The 20,317-nt window shown below is 48.5% G+C and overlaps 1 protein-coding gene across 1 annotated transcript in view; it reads left to right on the top strand.

Annotated features, from left to right (window-relative positions):
* The first annotated feature begins 658 nt into the window (after positions 1–658).
* LOC144153416 (uncharacterized) overlaps positions 659–20,317 on the top strand; it is a 108,060-nt gene continuing 88,401 nt past the window's right edge. The window contains exons 1-5 of the mRNA XM_077685063.1: positions 659–964; positions 5,541–5,684; positions 5,808–6,050; positions 10,166–10,319; positions 13,723–13,898. Of these exons, the coding sequence (XP_077541189.1) occupies positions 5,619–5,684; positions 5,808–6,050; positions 10,166–10,319; positions 13,723–13,898 (639 nt within the window). The 5' untranslated portion in view covers positions 659–964; positions 5,541–5,618. The remainder of the gene's footprint in view (positions 965–5,540; positions 5,685–5,807; positions 6,051–10,165; positions 10,320–13,722; positions 13,899–20,317) is intronic.

A 20,317-nucleotide genomic window follows, 5' to 3' on the forward strand; every position in this document is an offset into this window, starting at 1 on the left:
TCGACCACCTAGCGGGGAACGTTTCTAACTTCTTCGTTTACCTGGATACGTTTTTTGGTTGGATTAATGAACACAATTTTCATCTGGTTTTGGGCGGTGATGTAAACATCAACCTGCTAAACGAATCAACTGCCCAAGGCGACCTATTGAGACTACTAAATTCAAATGCGCTAGTTAACGCCATCAATACACCCACTTACATTCAAAAAAAGTCTGCAACACTAATCGATGTATTTATCACGAACATAGAAATTTCAGAAACAGTTTCAGGCGTCATCGCAGCTGATATTAGTGATCATCCGCCTTTATTCTTAATGACAGATGAAAATGTAGTTCGTAAAACTTTTAACTATGCGCACAGTGTAACATTTAAAGATATAAACCCTTCGACGTTAGAAAATTCATTGATTGTTTGTTGGCAGCTAGCTGTGCTCGCCCGTGTGTTGGTGTGCCCAGGTAGAAGCGCAGGGCTTCGGCCTATGTGCCTTCGTTCCCTTGGGCAAACTGATTGGATGGTGTTTGCTTGCCGTCCGGTCTCCTGCGTCAACAAAGGCGATAACGCAATAATGGCGATTCTTAACGCATCCAAGACAATGCGAATGTTGGAACTCACCGTTAGATAACTTACCCATAATTTTGGACGTGCAAATGACGATCAGCTACTCGTAGCGTTTCTGAAGGTTGGAAATATGGGCCTCTGAAGCGTGGGAACTTTATGGACACCATGGCGGTGTAGAGGATGTGTTGTTGAGCCCCAGCATTTTTGCGTGGCTGAAGTTTTAGGTTAATGCATTTCCCTTCGACTGCTCTGGGAGCATTTTGTGCTAGTCCTCGGGCGATAAGATTTTGACGGTAGGTGTGATCTACGTGGAGAAGGAGAATGCCACGGATGCTCCTCGCGCCTTGAGACGTTGAGAAAGAAGAAGCCGCCTCTCGCCGCACCTGGCGCTTTTGTCGATTTTAAGTGAGTATTTATCAATGTATCCTGCTTCTGCTGTTATTTATACTGATGCATCTCAAAATAGTGAGAAAGCCGGAATTGATATTTTTCACAATCTTATTTGCTACGGATCACGGACTACACACACATTGTTATGGCAGACTTTTTAGCCATAGCTGTCGCTCTATGTAAAGTACCGCAGCATGTATGAGAAATGATCATATTATCCCATTCGATGTCAGTTATATCGGCATTACCCTCCTCTTCCGACTCTCCATTGTACCGCACATTATTGCTTTTTGTTCCAAGGAACGTGAAGGAGGTAAGTGTGGCTTGGGTCCCTGGCCATACGGATATCAGAGGCAACGAGGTAGTGGACTATTTATCTGATCTCGCTGTCCCAGCTCCCGTTCAATTCGGCTGAACTAATCTGGCTTTTTTTGCATCGTCAAGATTGAGACGATATTGCCATTTTGACGCTACTCCTTCAGGTGCACTCCTACCCTTGAAGAGTATCAACATTTAAGGTTCGGGTGGAATGCTTTTTTTTTGTGGTTCTCGGTAATGCGAAGTGGGCTTCACGAGCTGCGCTGCGGGATTCCAAGGCTAAATTTCTACCTGTTTAGAACAGGGCTTTCCCCTACGGACTATGCGTGCAGTGCGATGTACCGAAAACAGTCGAACATTTTGTATCACCTGTCGCCGCTTCTCGGCAGCTAGAGAACTGCTTTTGAACGACCCTATTGAGCGTTTGGGGTTGACTCCCTCTGTTCCACTTATATTATCTATTGGGGCAACAAATTCGGGGTATGCAAAAAGGGATATATACCATTGTATTCTAGCTTTTCTTTCTGCTTCAGGCCGCTTGAATTGCTGAAGGGTATTAATTAATGGGTAATTTGGGTTTTAATGATAACGAAGTTTCATTTTACGGCCTCTGTTTTTCCGGAAATGAATTTCTACTTTGAGGTACTCCCGAATTTCAACGAGTGATTTAGACCTGGCACATCCCCCGTCGTGGGTACGTGCTAAAACAATTGAGGGCATCATCACCATCATCATCATGATCATCTCTTTGAGACAGCGCCGTCGCGACGTACAAGCCGTTTTCTGATATTCCCGTTTGAATGCGTCAGCCTGCCTTTTCCAGTGATAACCGTTCCTGGCTTCGCCGCTCCCTACTTGTGGACTCGCAATGAGCTCAGGGGCGCCGTGGCCGGTGCGCTACGGAAAAATTGCAGTTGACGTTCATCCACTCACCGGTGCCGCCCGACGGCCTCTGCCTGTAGGCATTCCTTATTCACCCAAGGGCCATGGGTACAGTGTCACTTTCTTCGGCATTTGGTCACCAGTCATCCTTTTCCCAATTATGCTCATTGGCACCAACGTAAGTCCTGCTTGCGTACACGCATGATTTCATAAGTAACATCAAAGCTTGGGTTTGGTCATCATCATGCGTGCAGTAGCTGCTGACGGGGTTCAACAACTCCATTATCGTGATATCTCCATGACCGCGGGATATTGCCACGTACTTGTTTCGCCGTCGAGAGAAACTCGATGACCCTTCTCAAAGCACTTCTACTACTGGCGCCCCGCTCGCACTGAGTGGGCCACTGGGAGTGGAGCGGCCCGTCGAAAACGCAATACCGAAATTCTCCAATATAGTGAAATAAGGGGTTTGTTTTTAGCTAGCAGCCTTTAAGCTGCGGATACAGTACTCTCTTCGGGAAAATAACAACAAAGCCAAACTCGACGAGACCACCAGCAGGTGTTCACTCCACCCTGTGCGTGACGGTGCTTCACCACCCGGTGGGGATTGTTCGCCCGTTTGCACCCGTTGTATAGGGCGCGCCACTTCACGCATAGCATGACCACCTCCTGAAGCTTTAGCATACGTGTTTCTTCTAAAACAGCGCGGAGGTAATTGCACACAGTGATTAGGCGGCGCTCAATAGCTGAAGCCACACTCGCCTCTAAAACAGGCCGCATACGGATAGAAGCCGAAACCGTTAAAGCTACTTCTGCACTAGGACGTGCGCGTAACCATGACCATAGCAGAATTAAAGCTTTACCCATGGATAAACCGGAACTATACATGTACAGCCACCATGTGTATGCAACATGGTGGCTGTAACCGTCATCCTGTACGCTGCACGCATTTCGTCCATTGATGCCGGTTTAGTTGATTGATTGTAGTGTTTATCGCGCCGACGCAACGCAGGCGATGAGGCGCGTCGCAGTGGAGGGTTCCGGATTAAATTTGACCACCTGGGGATCTTTCACGTGCGCCGCAATCTCGTACACACGGGCGTTTTTGCTTTTCCCCTCCATCAGAAAAGCGGACGCCGCGTCCGGGAATCGAACCCGCGACCTCGTGCTCAGAAGCGCAATGCCTTAGCCACTGACACACCGCGGCGGGTGATGCCGGCTTGCTATTGAGGCTACATCGGTAGTGGTCGGTGTTCGTTTGGCGGTCCCAATACGAGCTACCATCCCATTCCGTGCGCACAGCATTGTTTTTCCTTTGGGTTACTCGTAGCGTCGCCTTTGGACTTCACGTGAGCGTGCGTTCGCTCGGTTGTTCCGTTGTTCTTTCGCTCACTCGTTCGCTCGTGTGTTCGCTTGTTCGTTCGTTCGCGGCTCGGTCACTCGCTCGCACGCTCGCATAGGCTTCACGCTGCAACTGAGCCGCTTGGAGGCGCTCTTGACAGCAGCAGAGATGTTTAACTTGAGCTTGGCCTGGCGGTGCGGCGTAGTCTAGGCTTGCGCATGGGCCAAGAAAACAATTGATGCGTGTCCGCGCCTCAAATGGGGAGCACAGGACAGCTCGCGCTACAGACGCCGAGTTCTTGAAGCCGGTTGCCTCGTGTTCTATCGTGTGCTAACGCAGTCCACTGTTGGATAGATGCGAAAGGCTCCGGACAAAACAATCCGGCTTGCAGTCACGGAGGAACTTTCAGCGGCAAGTTCGTAAATCCCTGTGAGTTGCAACAGCCGCGTCTCCGATGAAGGAGTATGGGTTGCCAGCTTTGCTGTTTCTCCATTTCTCCTGCCTTACACCACTTGTGCAAGCTGCGCCAATCATTTTTTTTTTAAATTCTGGGACACCTAAGAACTTGTCATTATACAGTGAATGCGGATGCATTAGTGGAATGGATATACTTACCAGATAGAATATTGTTCGTACGGAACCATCCTCGACTAATCCAGTTCAAGGATTAAACACCTGTTGCTGTAAGTCACACCACGTCGTGTCATCAGCTGCGATTCGTTTTTGTTATGTACAACTCCACGCTTTTGGCTGCTTTTTTAAAGTCAAAACTCCTGATTGTGAATTTGGACAAATTTATGTTTCGACGAACTACGGTTCGCAACTAACGAATCACATGCTCAGACGCTTTTGTTTCGGCGGTGACGGCTGACCTTTTGCAATCCTCATTGTTTGCCACCTACCGAAGCAGTGGGCTTGAATATGTCATTCCAGGCATGAGCGTTCTCTTATCGTGCTTCCTAAGTACCTCCAGGACGCACGGCCAAATCTTCCCAGAAAGATTGTATGTATTACTAAGAACAAGACCAAATGGTCTTGGGCGTCTATGTGGCAGAATAACTACGGTTAGAGTGTATGGAATAGTAAGACCGCTGGACAGCAGCTGGAGTCAAATGTGTGGAGGGGAAGGGAGCAGTGGCAGTTCCAGGGCCAAATAAGAATTGATTGGTTGATTGTAGGGTTTAACGCGCCGACGCAACGCAGGTGGTGAGGCGCGCCGTAGTGGAGGGCTCCGGATGAATTTTGACCACCTGGGGATCTTTAACGTGCGCCGAAATCTCGTACACACGGGCGTTTTTGCTTTTCGCCTCCATCAGAAAAGCATCCGCCGCGGCCGGGAATCGAACCCGCGACCTCGTGCTCAGCAGCGCAACGCCAAATAAGAATTCCCCGGCCATCTCCAATAACGTGATTCCCGAGGACTGGCGAAGCATGCAGTGTATAAGTGGATTCAAAGATTGTAAGTCTCTCCCTTGCCACACAGCGCGCTATTGGGCGCCGGAGAAGCGCCGGTGGGAGGAGCAATAGCGTGCTTGCTGAGGCGGTGGCGCCCTCTCTTGCGTTGAGCCGGATTTAAGCAATTAAATGAGAGACAGACTGGCCGTAAGTTCTCCTCATGTGACACGCCACAGCATGCTAAGGAGTATGCCTTGCAGAAGAACGCCTAGTGTTTGAAACCAATTTGCACACGGAACAAATTTTGTTAATAATGCAATTAAATCCCGATTATTCCTGTATCTTAAATTAGTTTAAATCGTGTTAGTTTATTTTGAACAAGTTTTATCTATTGTAAACTTATTTTGTCAACCGTCGTTTGATAACTTGATTTATCGTGGCGACATCAGACGACGACAGGAGGCGCATACAGCCCGATCTCCTAAGGTGCTTCGCCCCTAAAGGGGGTTCGAGTAACGCTCTCTATACTATTCAATTGCACCCATAGAGAAAGTACTACCCGTATGGCGTTGCGTAGGTAGAGTGACCTATTTACGAAAACCTACGAGGCAGTGCATACTCCAAAGCGGTGGTTTCGGTAACAACATTTTGCAGGAGGCTCGCTGCGCGTACTGTTTGTCCCTGTTGGCAGCGCTGCTGTTGTCGAACGCGCTGTCACCGCAAGTGGCTGCCATGCTGCCCTTTGTACTCTTCATGGACCTGAACGTTGAACAGCACCCGCTCTACTTCAAGATATCCGTGAGTGGATGGGAGATAACCCATACGGCTCGTGTCAGTGGGAATGCGTGGGGGTCTTTCGTAAAGGTGAATTGACCACTCGATTTTGCCCCGTGTTCCTGCTGCGCACGGCTCGCGACACAGGCGGAGCTGTTGCACGAAATGGCGATCGTGCTCATGGTGGCCAGCGTGGACGCCACGTCGGTGCTGTGCCGCGTGGCGCTGTACGCGATGACCCTGTTCGGGACCCGCCTGCGTACGCTGATCTGCGGATGCGCAGCTGGCGCCGCCCTCTGCACGCTCGTCATGAGCGGCACAGCGGCCGTCCTCATCATGGCGGCCATTGCCCAAAACATCGTGCAGCTGCTGCAGAACGACATCGTGCAGGTCAGCTAATTTACATCAATGACTTCACTATTAGATTCGAAGCAGTCTTGCTTACGCTTCACGGTACGTCGAAGAGATTGGGTCATCACTCAAAAATACGCTAAATTAGGCGGTGAACATAAGTGTGCCGGTTTCCAAGCGCTATTAGCGCATGAAAAATGCTGCCATGATTACGTGGGCTGTGAGTCGGAAGAGATTTTCCGGGCAGTCTTAGCCCAACCTTGAACAGCGCGCAGCTGTCTTCTTCTGCCTTTTTCTCTCCTTTTTTTTGCTGTATCACTTATTGGTACTTAGCCTAAGTATAGGCGGCAAGACTACGGTTCTACCTCGCTCCTAGCAGGTGGTCCGATGACGCTTGATACGGCAAAACATTTCCTGCAAAGCGGATAAGTCAGCCTTTCACTTCACGCTGTCTTGTATGATATTCAGAAACGACACTACACCATGTCAACTGGAATTTCGGTTCACTTGTGCAAGTTTCGTGTCCGATCCAGGTTAAAGGGTGCCCCTATATCATTATTGGTTGCATCTCTGAGCCTAATACCACGACGCCTCTCATAAAGGGGCCCACATCACTGGTTCACTTCTCATAACGCAGAAAACTGCATGCGAGCAGTTTTATGTGTCGTTCGCGCGTAATGGTTTTGTGGCTACCGCCGACCGAGAGAATGGACTATACCGCGTTCTCCCAACAACACGGGTGAAACAACTGCAGTGCAACGCAAAACATAAACATGCTGTGCTGTCGGTGTTCGTGACCGATGTTACTCCCCTTAGTCGTGCGTGGGCAAAGCATCCGAACTTTCCTGTGTGCGTCTTCTTTTAACGCAATTAACGAGTATCCACTTATTAAATATGCTAACCGAACACAAATCTGTGATTGAAGACACTGGCAGTTATAGGACATTACCCTACAGCTAACGAGGGATTTTTTAAATGCGAATGCATTTCTTAGTCGGGGGTTGTCGTGCTCCGTCGGCGTGCGCCTGCATTCCTCCAGCGTGAGCACACGTGACCGCGCGCCTCGTAGTTCTGCCTTCGTCGTCGTCGTAAATGCGAATGCATTTCTTTGTCGGGGGTTGTCGTGCTCCGTCGGCGTGCGCCCGCAGGTGTTATCTCTCCGCGCTCCTCCTCGCCCCTAGCAACAGCTGTGGCGCGCCTAGCAACCGGAGCAGGTGGTAGCTCGGGCGGGAGTAGCGGAGGGCAAGGGGAGAGGAGGAGCGCGCTCGGGCGTGTGAGGGCGCTCGCATCGCGGAGCTCGGGCGGAGTAGCGGAGAGTGAGTGGAGAGGAGGAGCGCGCTCGGGCGTGTGAGGGCGCTCGCATCGCGGAGCTCGGCGGGAGAGAGAGCTCGCGCGCGGGGCGGGCGTGTTGCGCGGGTCTCTCTCTCTCCGCGTACCCTCTCTCCGCTCGCTGCGCTCGGAAAATGTATATAAATGCAGTGGAGCGCACGCCTCTCTCCCTTACTGCTTGCCGCAGCGCACTCATCGCTGCACCCAATGCATCCGCATTTCCGCACGATCCCCTTCGGGGAGGTAGGGGGAGTTGTTTTTTTTTTCACGTAAGCATCGCGACGTTTCGTTCGGGCGCCACTTGGGGTCACTTCATGTTGCTGTGGACTCACACCGTGTTACTTCGCGTGTCTTTGGACTTGCGATAATTGCACATAGCAGGAGTCTCCCGTTCTGGGGTGTCAGCGTCCAATTTTGCCGCCAAATACCCCCTGTTCAGAAGACGAACGCATGCCGCAACGATACTATCCTTCGGTTTTTGGATACCACACATCCATCGCTTCTGTATTTTTTCAATGCTAGACCCATCGCCCGCTTTGCAATGAAAGTGATGGGGACGCCTGTTTCGGCCTCACGCCGCAAGGTGGGGCCGCAAGAGTAACCGCGCTATTACCAACCATTCGGATTTTTAGAGCGGCTTGTGCGTGGTTACCAAGGCAACAGATGCTCGCGACAGCTGAAGTGGCGGTGCTCTGGCCAGCGATAGAAAATTAAGCGCTACCTTGGAGCACGTTATGCCTACGTTGCCACTTTCCACTACATGCCGCTCCCAGATTAACCATTCCCGTGATTAAAGCACTAGTAAGGCTAATAGTTGGGGGAGAGTGGCAGGAGTAGCAGGATAGGGCTGGTTTTGCCGCTGGTCGGGCTAATGCGTTTGGCATTGAAAAATACAGAAGTCGATGACCCATCACGGACGTACGCATCAAGTGAGGGAGCGCTCTTTTACTGAACTTTTCCAGCTTGGGGTTAGAAGGGAATGGGCGAGGCCAATAACTTTTCCTGTAACGGGTACCGCTAATGGTTTTTTGCCGCATGCTATGCACCAACCTTACACGGCTTGGATGTATGCTCACATTACAACAATCAGCCATTTTGCAACGTTCCTGAACGAAAAGAAAAATTGACAAAACAATCGGAAGGCAACGCAGAATACGCGGGCGGCATTTCGACGATTTTCTATGCCATATTTTAAATTCATTTTCTGTTGAGCTTTCCATTTTTTCTAGTTATTTCTCCTTTTGTTTCCTATTTCTTCTTTTTTTTTCTGGATCCGGCCCACTGAAATAAAACCCTGTGAAAGCCTCTGCTCCAGCCCTGAGCTCAATACCATTCATAGGTGCATCCAGAGCCACGTATACTTTCACTGCCTGTTGAACTTTCTCCGGGTCCACGCGCAATGCAGTGGCCAAATCCCCTCTATGTGTACATATTTGCCATGAGAGCCCGATACTCCCGCGGTTACATGGCCCAGCGTCGTGACAGCGGATTATTCGGGAGCCCCGCATACGCGTTCAGCGGTTATCCAGGCTGCCGAATACGGTGATGAGCACTTGCCGCTCCCTCGCGTCGTCGTTCCTTCCACCACTAGTACAACAATAGAAGTTGGAGCATGCCTGACCACACAGGGTGATACGGGCTGTGCGTCTCTTGATATATGAGTAAAGTATGTCTTAAGAGGCTTAGAAACACCGACGACAAGTAATGCACGTGGAGAGGGCACGGGTACCTGTACCGTATAATGGATAGTGGGCACTCATGGAGGAATAGGGGTCGAAAGCTGACGACCAAGTACAAAACTGAAGGTGCAAATTGAATAACACGGGTCAGGAGAGAAAGGTGGAAAAAAGCAGACAGTTAGGTGGGTGGAAAGAGATGGGAACGAAGATATCAACGAAGGCCGACAAAGTCCGCAAACAAGGTTTAGGGAAATAAACTTATCGTGATAATTCAAAAAGGAATTTGTTGTTCTTTGAGGGCCCAACAGACTCACTGAGAGCGAAGGCCTGCATAATTAAACAGCCGCAGCAGGACGAGACATGCGTCAGAAACCGAATAGGTCATGAATAGGCTGCGGCTGCTGAAACAAATGGTTATTATAACGATGGTGATGATGGTAATGTGTGAGCTTTGGTAGAAAAAAGAGACGGGAGGTTGATTTAGTCGTACGTCGCAACCATATTTAACGTAATCGAAAGGAAACATAGACCTTCGTTTCGTTTACCAAAGGATAAATAGCAACAGCTAAAAAGTCCCGGGTACCAGGCAATCTCTACTAACGTGAAACCTGGGGAAGGACGAAGCATTCAGCGTATAAGTGTATTCTTGGCACCTTGGCATTTTTGCCAACGGAGATAAAACCATTGGAGGTAGAGGTATGCAGCTTTGCTGTAAAAGTATCTTGTCTTTGAAGCACAAAACTCTCTTTCCGAGGCGTAAATGAGTGTCCCGGTGTTTTTTTAGTAGATGTTACGTTCTAGCGCGAGGCGTAAACGACGTTCCCGGTGTTTTAGTGCCTTGATTACATAAGACGACGATTACGACGACGATTACGGCGACGGCGACAGGAGACGCCAACAGCCCCAGTCCCTCAGGGGCTTCACTCCTAAAAACATACGCAGGCTAGATGACACTTCTAATCCCCCCAATCGAAAAAGGAAACTCACCATCAACACTGTCATCATTGTATTAATCATTGTGTGACTACTACCGTTGCCGCGAAACGCCTTCAATGTGGCTTTCACCATGAATGGCAACAACAGCACCCGCTTACTGCGTTCACTTGCATCCACAGAGTTCGCTGTAAAGCCAATCGGTTGATGCAGGTGTTCCAGCAGCGTGCACTATTCGACAAAGCAACCGTGGGGCTTTCAAGTCTGCGGCGTCGCCTACTCGAAGACATTTTATGGCCGAGGCGCTTCGGAGACCGTGAGCCGCTCGTGCCACCGACCTCTACCAGCCCCAAGTCACTTTTTTTCGGTATGTATACGTGTGTCACGGTTTCATGTTTACTGACAGTGTTATAGGTGTTATCGAGAAAAAGAAACTGGACACGGCACTCCTGACGTGCACGTAAAAAGAATGCGTTACGGTCTTATGCTAACCTCTGAATAGAGAATTTTATTATTGCATTATGCCGCACTTTAGCGCGCACAGCGTGGGTTCACACTGCGCACTGGCCATGCGCTTTTGTCTCATTGCACGTAGCGTGCTTTTGCAAATTGCAGAAGTGAAAGATTGGGGTTGCGACTCTGAACGTTCCGTCTCGGCAATTCCCGCGACGCGCGGTGCAAAGCGAGATAAACGAACCGTCAGGACTCGGCACGGAGGCCGGGCAATTCAAGGGAAGAACAACGGGACTGTTCGCAAGCGACGTTGTGCAGTTGTCATGACATTGGGTTTCCAAAGTGCTTGTGTTTCTACTACATCTGTAACTCCTTTTTTTTGCAATCTGAATCGTCGTCCATATACGCTTTAAAGCATAATGTCCGACGTGAATAATCTCGTAATTGAATTTAAAATGTTTCCGCAGCCGCTCGTTGGCAAGTTCTTTGGTGCGTTTCTACGTAATGTGCACCAAACAGTGTGCACGTTACGTAAATTATTCCCCTTTACTACAGTGACGACTATGCTGTGATCCTTGCAAGTTGCTTGAAGTTCTTTCACTAGCATATAGTTAAGCCAGGGGGGCTACAGTCAAATCTCGGTACAACGAACACCACATTAACGAACTTTTCAGATTAACGAGCATTTAAGAAATCTCACGCCGACTGCTTATAGTTTTATTGTAAAATTATTTCACTACTACGTACTTCAGAATAGCGAACGTTTCAAAATAACGATCGTTTTATTTAGTTCCGCGCCATGTTAACAACGCCTCAGTACTACGAACTCATGTTTTCAAGGTCGGAGATTCTTAGATTTCCGTTAAACAATCGCGGCAACCGGAGCCGTATGCTAGCAGACGATACCGCAAAGCGCAGCGCAGAAGAGGACGTCTTACAACTTGCTCCGCGGAATGCGCGAGCCGATGCGAGAGAGAGAAAAAATAAGGTGAGGAGAAGGGGAAAAAATGGAGCATGGGTAGCCTCCTCAGTCCAGAAAGCCGCGGCCGCGCTATTCGCACCCCACCTCGAGTTTTTCTACGTTGCGCCGCTGCTCGGGTTGCTTGCTGGATCTTCACGGACATCAGCGGAGCTGACCACAGACGGCAATCTTCAGAGAATGAGCATTCAGGATGAAGAAGGCAGCAAGGACGGCATGAACGACGATGCCTCTGAGGGTGCCGCGGCAGCACTCGAAGACTGCGACCAGCACGTGCCCACTGCGGATGTGCTGGACAGCGTACTAAAATCGCGCATTTCCGGGGAAAACCGCGCGGCCACAGAGTCAGTCCACAGGAATATGAAAGAGTTGGAGTTCTTCGTGCTGGGAAGCTTGTGCTGCACGCACCAGGAGAAAATTGCGAACTAGTTTAAATAAACGTACATTGTTTCATGATCAGTTGTGCATTTTTTCTGAAAAATGACTTCAAGGATGCACAGCTCTACACGTAGGTCATTTTAGGTATTGAAATGTTATTTGTTTTGCGATTTTCGCTACAACGACCCTTCAGAAGAACCAGCAATTTTCCGCGGTCCCCTGAAGTTCGTTATATCGAGATTTCACTGAACTTGCAACGGCCAACTGCGTATCCAGTTCGTACCTTGATTATTAGATCAACTACGCAATACTTCCAGATATACAAGGCTCGACTTAGAACATCTCGGCTGTTAAAAGAGCGGTATGGGTTCTTGAGTCCTGTCAAGCTAGATCTCTTTTTATCTATGTTTCGATTCGGTTAGCGATCCTCCTGATTTGCTTACTCCTGAAGCATATGGTTTTCATATGTCATAACTTGCCCGCATTACAACGTGTGAATAAATCAGTGTTCAATGACGCGATAAAAGGCTCGTGTTTTGCAGCCCCACGCGATATTCAACTACGGAGTGGCCTGTTTTCATTTTTGTTTACACACACACGTCGCAGCTCTGGCACTCGCTGATGAATGAAAGAAACCTTCTGTGACATTCAAGCACTTGTTTCCGGCCCATACTCACCCAAATGTACTCACCCAAATTGTCGACGGCTCTGTTTTGTAGCATATACGCACATGTGTGACATTCCGTCGCCATGTAGGTATGAGCCCGACAAATCCATTGCACTGCAAAACGTTAATTTAGCGTGGTGATAGGCTGTGCGCCTTAGCCGCCCTTAAAAATAGGAAATCACACTTATTCACGAAAACAATGCCTAGAAATAGGAGATTATTTTACAATTGCAATTTCACTGGACTTGTAGAAACTTTCTGCATTGCTAGGGCCCCAGCCCTGGCCGTAAGCACCTAGAACACGCGACTGCTCCCGTAGGTCACAGAGGCCAAACAGCGGGCTCCTCGTATCAATTGCTCAAGAGAATATCGGGAAAGCTCAAAGCGAAGCCAAAGATGCAGCTACATATATATACAGGAAGTACCGGACCACTACCTGAACGGGGACGGAACGTCGCTGTACAGGTGTCCAGCAAATGTTTGTCGCAAGCAAGCGCACCCTTAAACCAATTACATGATCATTAAAGCGCGGTAAGACAAAAAAATTACGCCTGTCTTGTCGCGAGGGAACCCTGGTGTGATGCGACGCATCGGGGGGTTCATTTGGTGTTTCCGTTGGGTTGATTCTCTAAATCGAGTGAAACGTGTTGTGGCGCGAAGTCGAACGAGAGCGAGCGCTACTGAACCGCCGCAGCGCGCTACTTGCTTTATATTCACAGCGCCTGAAGGAGAGGAGACAGCGTAGGAGAGTCGCGCATGCGCGCACTTGCGCGTCGGGAGCGGAGCGAAGCGAGCGTAGCGCGCGCACGCAGCTGTTTATGATAATGAGACGGAGAGTGTTGTGCACAGCTGTCGGAGAGAAGAGCGGAGGGGAGTCGCGCATGCGCAGGTGGCGTGCGGACGCCGCCGACGCCGACGCCGACGCAGGAGGGACATGCCTCAGAGCAAGAGATGCGTCGCATCTAATAACGCGAACTGCAATAAGAACGCGCAATATTGCGCAAGCTAAGCTAATAGGTTTTGGGGGTTCGGGGAAGAGGGAGGGAAAAGGGCCCGAAACTGTCTGGCGTGGGGTGCCGATCGACACCTTATCAGGCCCAAATAACGCGCAATTCATAGCTTGCATGTGAGGTCACCACAGCCCTTTCTGGAGTACTGCTCTCAGCTTTCCCAGTGCTACTCGAGATAAGAGCGGCAAATAAGTTCACGGCCTTCCACTGTGCAAGCGGTCCTCCAACATGGCCACTACAGTGACGTGAGTGCAAGCTATGTATACGTACACCTTCCGCGCAGGTGGCGAATTGCCCACCCTGCGCCAGATCCGCAAGTCGTCGTCAACTGAGTGCCGACCGATGATCCCTGAATTCGAGTCGCTGCCCAAGCTGGCCAACCCCAAGTACGCCAACTCCTGGGTGCTGGATTTCCTCACCGACACCAACGTCACCGACGACCAGCTGATCCACCGCGAGGTAAGCGGGCATGAGAGCTTGGTATAACGTCCACACAATGGGCCCCCCATTCGACCGTAGCGAATGCAATGAAGTTCATAAGTGGACATAAACAGTAGCCTAAGCAGACAGAAGTTGGCACGAGTTCATTTCGAAGAGCCCGACAAGACAAGAAAAGGTTACACCAGCAGTATATGGTGCAACCCCTTCAAACGGGAGGAAAGTCAGACACTAGTCAGAATTCAATACGCAGCAGCTTGTAACAATATTATGCGGCCTACACACCGCTCTAGTGTTTTTGCCGTGCAGAGTGAAATCCTGCGCGGCGGTTTAGTGGCTGAGAGCGTTTCGGTGTACGCAGCGGATGGTCGCGGGTTTGTTTTGCGGCAACATCAACTGTTAAAGGAATTTCCCAGCGCACATTAATAAAGACCCCATCAGGTGGTATACGAAACATGCAGCCCTCGCCTACGGCCTGTCTTGTAGCCTAAATGCAGCTTCCGCGCTTAAAACCACAATTTCAATTTCAATTTTCTTTACCAAAGTGCTTCCGCTATTTCGTAGAGCGCCCTGCGTTTTGCAACATTCAGCGCAATCACAAGGCAGCACGGCCTTGAGCACAAAGTGCAGAACGTTCATACCAGAGTTAACATATTGTCAACGAAACCCACATTATGCTACGATTTGATGAAGGCGGTAAATGTCTGTAGCGCTTCAGCCACTTCACTAGACATGTACACGTAACCCCCAAAAAATAGCTAAATACCGTTACTCATTACTCGCTCAAAAAGTGACGAAGTATTTACTCGTTACTGCTTCTCAAAAAGAACGCACTAGTTACCCGAAAAGCATAACGACAGCTGGCGCGCTTGGTTAGCGCTCGCTTCGCTGCGTTAACGCTGCGTTAACAGCTGCTCCGGTGCGTATGTGCGTGCATGCGCGACTCTCCCCCGCGGTCTCCTCTCCTTCAAGCGCTGTGAATATAAAGCGGGTATCGCTCCCCGGCGGTTCCGTCAGCGCTCGCTCTCGTTCTTCTCGAACATCGACGATGAAACCAAGATTCGACCACTGCTGCGGCAACAGCTCACTGTGCACTTTACTGACCTTAGAGTCATCATTCGTAAATGTAATAAAGAGCTGGGTGGTGGTCGCTAAAACACGTGTACTCTCTCATTTCGCGTATGCATGCGCCGCATTACACCAGGGTTCCCTCGCGGGGAGAGGGGGGGCAATTTTGTAATTAGTCTAGAGACCAGAACTTTAGGCACGAAAAATTGCGGTTTTAGCGCCTATAATGGGCACTGAAAAGTGTCATTTAGGCATTTATAGGCACCAAATATTGTCGTTTAGGCACATATAGGCCCGATTTGTATTTACTTGGGGCAGCATATTGTGCTAGAAATTTCTGACTTGCAGTAAAAACTGCGGACAAGTATTTTAGAGTGGGAAAGTAATTTTATTTGATTCGTGAAAATAAGTCACACAAGAGTTGTTATTTTAACAGATTTACGTAAAAAGCAGGGTATTTCGACAACAAAGGTGAAACTTGAAAGCAATGGCAAGCCACACCCATCGCAATTATTTGCGGCTTAAAGTTGTACCTCATTTCGGTCGATAATTGTGTGCGAAAAAAAACAACACTCAACGATCACTGAAGTTGGAGGAGCGTGCTTGTTCTTAGGGACGCTTCATGACCTGATTCCATCTGAAATAATATTATGTTTGGTGCTCAGGTCCTTCGGCAGCTCTTTTAGCACAGGGAATCCAGGAATGTTATGTCAGACAGCAATGGCTCTATCAGGAACCGGTCATTTGAGGATTGTGGCGGGTAAGTCCTGGACCTCCGAAATCAGCTCAGCATTCTTGGTCAGAATGGTGCCCAAGCTCTGAGCTGCGGAAATGCTTTTTGCTAAGAGTGTGAAATAAGCACACAAATGTGCCAAGTAACGCTCACGTGTACCGTAGTGTAAACAATTTCGGCTGTAATGCTTTTGTCGTTCGCTATGCTGTTAGTAGCACCTGCGAGTGTATTTGTAGTAGTTTTCCGCCCTTAGCAGAGTTTTTAAGTCGTAGCAATGGGCTGTGGTGGAAGAGGGACAGTCGGTAACTGCTGCTTGAAGACAAAACGGCAAACCGAAGAAAGATCTTAACTGCAGGTATTCATTCGTTGACAGAGTAGAATGACCTGCTCAGCCCTTCACAGCACCGTTGAATCCCATAGATTCATCGGTGCTGTGGTTGTTATTGCGTTAGCAATGAATGGGGCATATGGGCAAAGGTTGTCGCCGTTGGTCCACGGACACAGCGCGTCAGAAGGACATAGAACAAAACAGCTCGTGTGGACAACGGTGACGTCGGTGAGGTTGGCTGCGTCTAGGGGGCGGTAGCTTGTGCACGGTTTGCGTTTCTGGGCTTGTTTGGCGCGGCTCGCGGATTTATTTATTTATTTATTTATTTATTTATTTATTTATTTATTTATTTATTTATTTATTTATTTATTTGTTTGTTTGTTTGTTTGTTTGTTTGTTTGTTTGTTTGTTTGTTTGTTTGTTTGTTTGTTTGTTTGTTTGTTTGTTTGTTTGTTTGTTTGTTTGTTTGTTTGTTTGTTTGTTTGTTTGTTTGTTTGTTTGTTTGTTTGTTTGTTTGTTTGTTTGTTTGTTTGTTTGTTTGTTTGTTTGTTTGTTTGTTTGTTTGTTTGTTTGTTTGTTTGTTTGTTTGTTTGTTTGTTTGTTTGTTTGTTTGTTTGTTTGTTTGTTTGTTTGTTTGTTTGTTTGTTTGTTTGTTTGTTTGTTTGTTTGTTTGTTTGTTTGTTTGTTTGTTTGTTTGTTTGTTTGTTTGTTTGTTTGTTTGTTTGTTTGTTTGTTTGTTTGTTTGTTTGTTTGTTTGTTTGTTTGTTTGTTTGTTTGTTTGTTTGTTTGTCTGTTTGTTTGTTTGTTTGTTTGTTTGTTTGTTTGTTTGTTTGTTTCAAACGGGGTGCGACAAACACTTCGTTGCGGGCCCCTGAAGCGAAAACAGTCCGTGCAGACCTCCGACTCGAAAAACCAAAAAAGGCATATATAACACAAAAAAGGCATTTTTAGGGGCTAAAAAGCCCATATAGGCTCATATAGTCAAAATAGGCGCTAAAAAGCCTATATAGACAAAATAGGCATTATAGGCACAATAAAGTATTGCTTAAAATGCTCCCCTTCTCTCAGTTCATGCTTATATGTTAAATAGGCTTGATACGGACTCAAGAAACAAATAGGCATTTTGCCTAAAGTTCCGGTCTCTGGTCATTACGTTAGCCACATGCCTCCTTTGTGTGGGCGCCCGTGCTCGACTTGTGATAATCCCGGCTGTTTAGAAACTCGGGCAGTGCGCCAGCACTTGGGTAAATTAAATGCTACGACAAGAGGCCGTGGTGAGCACGGCATCATTCCCAATAGAATTTACAGCCCGAATCAACAGAATGCAGAAAACGACGCTGCTGCTTTCAAGGCAAACATCAGCGCAATGTTCCCATAAACGCATGCACACGTGAGAATAAAAGCAATCCCGTTTAATTAACCGGTTTTGTACACGTTCCTCCTCAGAAGTAGCGAGATACGGTTACGCGTTACTTGGCCTATAAAGCAACTACACACGTTATCCGTTCCATTTTAAAGGGACACTGAAGTGATTTGTAAACATTGCGGGATTACTAGCGCAAATTGTAGTTCCAAGTCCGTAGGCATTGTTTCGACCACTCTGGCCGCGTTTACGCGAATTTATTTAGTAGAAAAATCAATTCGAAAATGCTGTCCTCCTCTCTTTACGCTCGCCCATTTTCTGTGGCGTTTCCGTGTGACGTCAGCAGGAGATGAGCTGGAAAATGGCTGCGCTACTGCACGGTTCGCCGACCAGCCGACCTACCGATCGAGTCAGTCGGCCCAGCGTTTCGTCCGCCGGCCGCCGACGGGTCGTCGCTATTCGCTCGCTCAATTGAAACTAAGCCACAACACCTTTGTGAATGAAAGAATGTGCCTTTCCTTACTTTGTTAGTTTGTACACTGTGTCAAACTCAGAGTCCGGGTCGCTCCACACAAGCGCTGCACAAGTGCACATGCGACGCTTCGCTGACTTTACGCTAGTAGGAAAATCTAAGGCCAATTGAAGGCGGCAGAAGAGTCAGCGAAGTATATATAGGTACTAAGAAAATAAAATCACCTGAAACGTTTACCGTACAGCGCAAAACTAGGGAGCAGGAAGCACTTTTTGCGCTGAGTAAACAAGCACAGCGGTCAGCTGCACGACCGCACATCTGCGAACGCTTTTCCGTCAAAGAAATGCTATTTGCTAGACGTGAGATATTGTGGAAGTTTGGGGGACACTTACTGCAGGAGTGATATACAACAAATAGTCACATAAAGTACTTAAAATGCTTAAAATAAATAAAAGTGTAAATTGGTCATACATTATAAACCCTATACAGTCGAACACGGATATATCGAACACGGGTATATCGAATTATTGTCTATATCGAACTTATAAATTATCCCCTTGAAAATTCTGTGTAAAAGTATAAGAATTCGTACGTTTATATCGAACCGTATTTTTCCCGACATTGGGTATATCGAACGCCGCGCGAGTTGGAAGGCGCTCTTCGACGGTCGCTGCACCCCCGATTGAGGTTGAGGAGGATGTGGAGAAATGGGGGGGCATTGCGAAGACTGGCTCGCGGAACTAATCACCCCTACCGGAACGAAGTTGCGCTTGCCCAGTCGGGCCCCGCTACAGGCCGCCGCATGGTTAGCGGACGGAGCCCGGTATGCTAAATCTCTCTAGGCACACGAGCCCGAACGCTGGGAAAATGTGACAGTGCGAGGTAAGGATGCCCCGACTGCGCACGTCCCTTTTTTTTTTTTTTCTTTGTGGCGGCGTACGTTCCCCGGCTTGCCGAAAAAGAGTCCTCTCTTTTTCCTCTTTTCCTCTCTTTTCCCCTCTCTCTCTGGGTCTGTCTTCCACCAATGTCGTCTCGAGAAAGGGAAGAGAGAACGAAGGTGCTGGCGGCCTCCTCCTTATTTTGCATTTTGCTGCTGTTGCTGCTGTTTGGCGAGTTGTCTCGCTCCTTTCGGAGATCACTGTTTCTCTCGGAGGTGACCATCGCGAGCGCTTTGTTGGAGTCCGTTCAGAGAGCCTTGGAATGGTTACTTTCAAAGGTCTTGTGGTACGTGCACGCTGTTCTTCTGTTGCGTGCGTGTTTTGCATGGTGTGCGAAGGCGCAGCGTACTGCTAGAACTTTCTAGTTGTGCAGCCTCGATAAGATCGAGACCAGCGTCTTTAATTTCATTTCCAGGACGAAGAAGCAGGCCAAGATCAGCGATTTTTTTTTTTCATGGAAATAAAGCGTCCTGTTGCGTCGTGAGTGCGGAATTAGTTGTCATTCTTGAATGCGCCGATCGGTAAGTGATCCTCCGCCATAGGTGAGGTCTCAGAGCCCATATTTTGTATATCGAATTTTTCATATATCGAACTATTTTGCGATCCCATTGGAGTTCGATATATCCGTGTTCGACTGTATATCCAAACCGGTCAGCGCCGGCTCGTGGTCTAGCGAACTTAGGCGCTGGAATTTGTTTTGAAAGACGCAAGTTCGAATCCCCGAGGGTACATGTATTTTTTTTTTGTAAGTTGATTTTTTCGTATGCGGCCGATGTTTTCTGAACTGAGTTCACCATTTTTGGGCCGTAACGTTCACTGCTCCACGAGCGAGATCGCAGAACGCGCGCATACTGACAGTGACGCGCTAGCGAGTTCTCGTTGGCGTGCTGTTGCCACAAGCACCGACTGCTTGCGGGCAGTGGGCCCAGGCCTGAATCAGCACACCCTTAGCCTGGTGCGAACTAACGTTTTACGAACAGACATGAGTGAGGCAAGCTCCGAATATGCGGGAAAAGCGCATGGCATTTGAGAGTCTGCGGTGACGCGGAGGGCGTTCATCCACTGCGTAGGCCTCGTCTAGTGATTTCTACGATTCCAAGCCGCCCTGGGAGGTTTATCTTAGACATTTGACAGCCGACAACATGGCAGAAGCGCGGTACGGCGATAATTGAGAAATCGAGAATGCCCATCCAACAACGCCATCAGATATCAAGCATGTTGTTTTACAGAACCGAAACCGAAACCGAAACTTTTGATTTCTAACCTTGGGCATCGTTCAATCACGGTTCCCCCACCTCCTGACGTCACAGCCTTTAGTTGGTGCGGCCGCCGCAAACCGCGCATAGTAGTTTTTCTTCTTTCGCGCTTTGTAAAATAATTACCGATTTGTCAACCGGATAAACGATGAATAGTGTGTTAATTTGAGCCAGTCTACACAGTGCAAGCAAAAACGGGAGCTTGACAAATTCACTTCAGTGTCCCTTTAAAGCAAAGCTTTCTCCCTCTACCAGCCATCGGTACTTTTGCGGCGTACGGGA

The sequence above is a fragment of the Haemaphysalis longicornis genome, unplaced genomic scaffold (assembly GCF_048455015.1).
Source record: "Haemaphysalis longicornis isolate Haplotype H1 unplaced genomic scaffold, Haemaphysalis longicornis Haplotype H1 scaffold_9, whole genome shotgun sequence".
In the NCBI taxonomy this organism is placed as follows: Eukaryota; Metazoa; Arthropoda; class Arachnida; order Ixodida; family Ixodidae; genus Haemaphysalis; species Haemaphysalis longicornis.